Here is a 6,824-nt window from a genome sequence, read left to right as displayed (position 1 = left end):
CGGCCCAGCCCCTTGTCAGGGCTCCTCATCAGTGATGTCCAGGATGCTGCCCAGCAGCGCGGTGAAGGTTGGGCGCTCCTCGGCCTTCTGCCGTGCGAGAGGGGGGAATCCCTGCTGGAGCCTGCCAGCCGCCCCACCGCTCCCCGCACCCCGGCGGAGCTGCAGAGCCATGTCAGCCCCCCCAGAGCAGCTGGGGGTGGGTGATCACCGAGGGTGAGAGCAACCTACCTCATGCCAGCAGCTGTACATGATGGCGTAGACCCGCTCTGAGGCCTGCTGCGGCCGGTAGAGGCGCAGGCCTTGGATGACGTGCTCTGTTGTCTCGCTGTTATTAAACCTCTCATAAGGCATCTTTCCCAGAGAGTAAACTTCCCACATCAGAACGCCTGTTAGAGGAAATGGTAGGGACAGTTCATGGCACGGGAGCGCCTGTGCCTGAAGCTGGTTTGCAGAGGACCTCACTGTTGTGGGGCACCCTCTCTTCCCGATGTCCGAGTCATTAATGCCATGCTCTTACCAAAAGCCCAGATGTCAGACTTGCTGCTGAACTTGCTGTACAGAAGCACTTCAGGGGGAGACCACCGCACTGGAAACTTTGACCCCATGGAGCTTGTATACTCGTCATCTAGAACGTACCTGCAGCAGATAAATGGATCAGGGTGCCTGTCCTGGATTTCACGTTTCACTCCTCCATGCAACCAACCAAGCCCAAAAGGAGTTGACAGCTCTCAGAGTGACCAGAAGTTGCACTCTGCATGGGTTTCAATAGGCAGAAATGTCCCTTTGCAAACGAGTTAGTCAAGATAGGGGAAGGGATAGGGTGACACAGAAGCATAGCAAAAAGGGGATGGCTACAGCAAAAAGCTGTAGCCAGGAGACTAAAGGTAGGGGAAAGAAGCAGCAGAGAGGGGGAAAAGGGACAGGGGAAGTAAGAAAGGGGTGGTGGAAGTGGAGGGGCAGAAGGTTGAGCCAGATAGATGAAGCGGAAAGATGGGAGAAGATGGAGGAAAAGCAGAGCTGGAGGATGGTGGGGAGAAAGACTGAAGTGCAGAAGAGACTGAAGGAGGAGATGGGGGATTGAGACAGGAAAGTGACACAGACTTATCTACCAGACCTGGAAAGGCCAAAATCTGATACTTTCACAATTCCTTGGTCGTTCACCAAACAGTTTCGAGCAGCCTGTGGATGGAGAGATGGAGGCAGTCACTCCTATCTGCTCCTGCCTCTCCCATCCCCATGTACCATCTGGAACTTCATCTTGCCCCCACCCACTTAACAGTTTGCCTCACTTTGTCCTGCAGGTTCACCTGGACTGGGGCAAGCTACGAAGTCCTCAGCAAAGATAGCAAGAGAGGTCTCCAGGCATCTTGTTTATCTATGGAGGGGTGACTTCCCTGGCGGGATTTTGCCTGAACAAAGCGGCACCAGGAGGAGATCAGGTATGGCACCTAGCAGGACTGCAAGCTAGCAGTGCTAGCCCAAGGCCTGACAAACTGCAGGCTCAGCTTTTCATGTGGGTCCAGAGGTCCCTCTTCATGTCTGAGCCAGCAATGCTGCCTGTGCTGCCTAACGCAAACCCTGCCCTAGCCACAAATGCATTTCCTGTCCCCTGGAAAACTGCCTAGTCCTGGCCTTTCTGCAGTCTCTGCTAACACTGCAGAGCAGTGACTTCAGAGCATCCCGCCCATGCTCAGGTGGGCAGGGAAGCTTAGAGGGATGTTCTGCAGAGAAGGCTGCAGAGCTGCCTCTCCTCATTTGACGAACTAGCTGGACCCTGCCGAGGACGTGCTGTGGCTGTCACTGAGCTGGAGATGTGTCCTTCAGCCACAGCCCTACCAGGTCTCGGTGCAGGAACTGCTTGGATTCCAGGTACTCCATAGCTTCACAGACGTCCTTGCACATCTCCAGCAGCTCAGCAGGCTGGAACCGCCGCCGAGTTTCCCTCAGAAAGTTCAGGAGGCAGCCATTGGCCATGTACTCGGTGATGATGAAGATGGGACGCTGCTTGGTGCAGACCCCATAGAGCTGCACCAGCTTCTCATGAGACAGGTTCCTGTATTGGGGGCAAGAGGGGCAATTCTGAGCATCTAGAAGGCCAAGCAGCAAAAGAAGCATCTGTGAATAGAGTTTGGGAAGGGAAGGTGTTCCTGGCCCAGTCGATGGTAGAAAAGCTCACCGGGGAATCAGCATAAAGGCAGTAGGTTCTTGGATGCATTTTGTGGAGTGTGAGGCTGCCTGAGACTGTCCCTCCACATCACCCAGGAGTGCAGCCATTCTGGCAAGGCATATCCAGCACTGACCTGCAGGCTGCTCACCACTTACATCATGACTTTGGCTTCGTCGATAAACTCATCCTCTGACATGGAGCCCTCCCTGATCATCTTGATAGCAACGTTGAACTGGCCTCTCCATTTCCCGTACTTCACCACACCAAACTGCCCCGTCCCCAGTTCCTTCAGGAAGGTCAGATCCTTTGGGTCAATCTCCCACGACCCTAGGACAGAGAGTGCGAGCGTAATGTGGGTGCAGGTGACCTTCCTGCAGGGTGCTCCCCGTCATTTGATCTACAAGCCCAAGAAGAGCTCACGAGCATGGGCTGCCTGAAAAACCATCCCAAAAAATCCACGAAATCTGAGACCTGTTCCTCCAGGGGATGGGGAGCAAAGTAGCTTGTGGCGTCTCTTGGTCAGTACTGTCACCAGAGGGCCAGTGAGTGTTGGGAAGTGGTTCCTGGGAAGGCTGTGAGCCCTGTTACCATGGGACAGCCAGGATCCCAGCCTGGGAGAGTTACTGCTGGTAGAGACGGGGCCTACAACCAGGGAACAGTGAGGTAGCTGAGGCCAAATTACCATAGCCGAGGCCAGCTGTGGAAGGAGCACTTTTCTGGTGTTGAGACACGGGGTACTTCAGTCTGGATATGAGCCCTGAAACACAAAAAGGTAGATTGCCACACCACGCTTACCCGCCATGTTCCAGCAGGGAACACAAGCCTCCTGCCTTCAGCACAGGAAGGTGAGGATGCTGTCGTGTCAGTAAAAACACTGCTGACCTCACTCTGTCCCCCAAACACTGACCGGCAGAGTTGTGCTGATGGTATGTGATGAGCTCCGGGATGGTGTTGAACAGGTGCTTTTCTGCCAAGTAATACTGATTCTGGGGGGTGCAGCATACAACATAATGGCGGATTGTGCCTTGGGGGTCTCTGGGGAGACAGTACGTGGGGTCAGCGGCATGGGGAGGACAGGCAGAGGGTGCAGGGTGCCTGGAGGGGCCCTCTGAGGTAGGAACAAGCTGTTCTTAGATCCACTTACACAGAGGACTTGGCATAGACGGAGACAGTGTATTTCCCCATCTTGCTGGTGGAGTCTCGGACAATGAAGCCCCCTTCCTTACCCTAAAACAGAAAGGGGAGAGGGGACGGGGTGGTTGTGGGGAGGCATGACTGTAACAGGCAAGACTTAAAGTGAGTAAAGATCACAGCATGGCTGGAGAGGGCATGATAAGTCAGAGGAGTCCTACTTCCAGTCCCTGCCTGGGGGGCCACCTGAAGTGCCTGCCAGGAGGAGGTCACGTTGGGGTAGAGATAGTTCCTGGGGCTGTTGGGGTGACACTCCCCTCCCAGTGCAAGCCAGGGTTAGTCCCATGCTGAACACAACGTGACAGCAGCCCACGGAGGGCTGGTGTGTAGAAAGGACCCAGCCTTGGGAGTCAAAATTTACCTCCTGTTTCAGCAGTTGCTCCGCTTGGCTCCGAGTGATATTCTTTGAGTACCACCTGGAACAGGGACACAGTCGTCAGGGAGATCACTGCAGCCACCGCAGTCCCCAGCCTGGTCTGACCCTAGCCCAGCCAGGACAGGTGGTGCAGGGAGCAGGGCAGGGATGGCTGTCACAGGGCCGGAGGCTCTCGAAGTGTGTGCAAGAGGGAGAGTGACCCAGCCAGGCTGGGCTCGCAGGCTGCATAGGTTAACAGAACTGAATGTAAAAAGACTCCAACCAAGTGCAACTTGCCCTGTCCCTGCACCTTCTCTTACTCACTCAAAGATCTCCAGGGAATTGCTGGTTTCAGTGACATAGTTGCTGGGGATGTATCCTTCCCTCCTGCAGGAGAAAAGGGGCTGGTCACACACTGATGGGGGAGGCCGAGGGGAAAGCAGGTTCCTGTCCCAGAAGGCTGAGTAGAAATAGGCTCAAAAACCTTGGCGCAAACCCATTTGTGTTCATGCTTGGAGAGGGCTGATACCACAGCCTGCTTCAGTCTCCCTCACCCTCCTCATGTGCCATCCCATGCAGGGGCAGGCAGGCAGGCAGCCTATCCTAACCCCCGCAATGCTGAAGAGGTGTGTTTGCCCACCAGTGCCTTGGCACCAGGAGAGGGCACCGTTGCAGGGCGAGTGCTGCAGGCAGTGAGAGCTCTTACCCATTCTTGTCACGGGCTTTCCACCAGGGCAGGTGGCTTTCCTCCAGGATGAAGTACTCCTCGCCCTTCTGCAGTTGCAGGTCCTGTGCATTCATCGGCAGGTAGTTGTAGAGGGCCACCACCTTCTTCATCTCGCCTGCTGTGGTGGGGGCCGGCTCAGGGGGCAGGGGCTTCATCACCATCTTTCCCAGAGCGAGGGAGAGCATGGGACATGGTGAGGCTGGCAGACACACTGTTTCCCAGGCGAGACCCTCCCCAGGCCTGGCAGGGCAGTGGGCTCAGGCCAGGTCAGTGCAGTGTTTGTCTCAGCTCCCACATGTATCCCCACCAGGAGACCAATCCCCCTTCGGCGCTTTTTATTGCAACATTTCCTCCTTGGAGACCTGTCCTCACAAAAGATTATGTGTTTTCTCCCTACCTTTTGGCTTAACCTGTGACTCCTCCACCCTGTATCAGGGCTTTCCTATCCTCCCAGCTCCCCCTGGGGAACCTCAGGGGTGAGATCATTTGCCTTTCCTCCATCCCCTAGTTCAAGCTCCTTCTCCCTTAGGGCACCATCTTGACATCCCTCTCCAGAGCAATGCCCTGTCAGTCATTGAACGTGTTGGCTTTTGCCAGGTAGACCTTTCCTTAAACACCTTGGAGCAAACCCACATGCTGACACTGACCCCTACCTGGTCCTCCTCAGGAGTGGGGGGAAGAGGCTTCTTTGTCTTGCGATGTGACCGTCCAACTTTTAAACCTTCAGAACAGAAAAGGGACTAAGGTGAGAAGAGATCCCCGGCGTCGTGCTGTGGTGGTCCCCAGGGGCTTGGGATGGGGCAAGGGGAGGGTGCCCAATGTCTTACTGCCATGCCCGCTCTACAGGAGCTGGCAGCCCATGGCGTTCTTGGCTGTCTGGGAGCAGCACAGGTACTGGCCGTCGATCCAGAAGCAGGGGTGATACTTCTGTACCAGGTCGCTGTTGTACCGGATCACTGTAGCAGAGGAGGGGAGATATGTGCGACCCGGGGCTGTGTCCCCAGCCCGCTGTGGAGAGCTCTCTGCTCCCTGAATGCAGATGATCAGCCCCATCAGCCCCATTAAATCACTTCATCCTCTCTGTGCTGCTCAGGTTTCCCTCAACTCCTTGCTCATGTTTTAGTGCTGTGGCTATGCAAACCCTGTGCCACGAAACCCCTAGCCTGGGGAGAGCCAGGCCGTTCCTCAGATTTGATCAAAGCTCTTCAGCAGCTCTGCAAAAGAACATGAGCATGCTTGGAGGGGCAAGTCCTGCTGTGACTGGCCCTCCTGTCAGCCAAAACATCCAGCATCCCCTGGGCTGTGGAGGCCCACGGTTTGCAGCTCTTTTGAACCCTTTTTTTTCAGAAGTGGAGAGTGCTGTGCCTGGCTTGTCCATGGGGAGAGCAGGGCACTGCCACCATCTGCTGCCTGCTCAGAGACTTCCCTTGCTGGGAGACTGGTCCCTTGCCAGGCAGGCACCGACTGGCTTCTTCATACTTCTCCCCAAACTAGAGGGACAACTGGATGTGCCTAAACACCATCGCAGCACAGTGCTGGCCCACAGCAGCTCTGCAGGGTGCAGAGAGCCCCTTCTCTGGTGGAGCAGGATGCGGGCATCCCAGCAGCAAAAGGCGAGCATTTTCTTTCCCCTTTTCCCTGTGGATTTTACACTGGCTTCAGCTGCCACAGCAACCCCCTCCTGAAGCAGAGAAGTGGGGAGAGGGCTGGCTGCTTGCCAGGGCAGAGCAGCAGGGGTCTCATGAAATAACCGACTTCCCCGTTATCGGCCTGCTCTGCTTCCGCCTCGCTCGGGCAAACTTCCCTGTGTCAATTCGAGCAGCTAATCTCGCCCCACCAGCACAAAGTCACAGAGAGATACACATGCGCTACGAGACACATATGGGCAGCTCCAGCAGATTTTGGCCAACTGCAAGCTCCCGAGCCCCTCTGCGCAGTGCTGCTGCAACATGCTCTCAGCTTGAGGAGGTAGCACCCAGGCAGCTGAGCATTAGCTCAGCAGCACCAAGCGAGGCTTGGGGTGGGTTGGGAGAGACGCTCCCTGGCTTCCAGCAGGCTTTTCGTCTGTGTTTCCTAAAGCACTGGGGGCTCTACCCTCACCTTGCATGCCAGTACAGCTGCATGGCCACATCTGCTATTTCCTCTCACCCTCAGTAACTTCTGAGCCTGCTTGAGCTCATTGGGAGCAGGCTTGTGAGAGGGCAAGAAGCCTCAGCCGAGGTAGCTGCAGTGCTGCAGAAGTCAGAGGGTAACAGAGGTGAGGGTCCACCTCTGCCGGGCAGGAGCTGCTAGCATCAGCTCAGGGATGTTAGGGAGCGTGCATGTGGGGGCATGGCCTTACGAGTGTGCTTGTCACGGGAGAAGTTTCTGATCAGCACTCGCTC

At 55.9% G+C, this 6,824-nt stretch overlaps 1 protein-coding gene across 1 annotated transcript in view; it reads right to left on the bottom strand.

The window, feature by feature from the left end:
* Positions 1–15: 15 nt before the first annotated feature.
* Positions 16–6,824, bottom strand: part of BTK (Bruton agammaglobulinemia tyrosine kinase) — an 8,521-nt gene continuing 1,712 nt past the window's right edge. The window contains 14 exon segments of the mRNA XM_009331635.1: positions 16–87; positions 229–386; positions 518–636; positions 1,115–1,179; positions 1,837–2,053; positions 2,323–2,494; positions 2,850–2,924; positions 3,075–3,202; positions 3,312–3,394; positions 3,720–3,774; positions 4,038–4,100; positions 4,420–4,601; positions 5,094–5,161; positions 5,268–5,397. Of these exon segments, the coding sequence (XP_009329910.1) occupies positions 16–87; positions 229–386; positions 518–636; positions 1,115–1,179; positions 1,837–2,053; positions 2,323–2,494; positions 2,850–2,924; positions 3,075–3,202; positions 3,312–3,394; positions 3,720–3,774; positions 4,038–4,100; positions 4,420–4,601; positions 5,094–5,161; positions 5,268–5,397 (1,587 nt within the window).

The sequence above is a fragment of the Pygoscelis adeliae genome, unplaced genomic scaffold (genome assembly GCF_000699105.1).
Source record: "Pygoscelis adeliae isolate BGI_AS28 unplaced genomic scaffold, ASM69910v1 Scaffold79, whole genome shotgun sequence".
In the NCBI taxonomy this organism is placed as follows: Eukaryota; Metazoa; Chordata; class Aves; order Sphenisciformes; family Spheniscidae; genus Pygoscelis; species Pygoscelis adeliae.
Note: the sequence above shows the minus strand (reverse complement) of the source record. Positions and strands in the feature narration are given on the sequence as shown.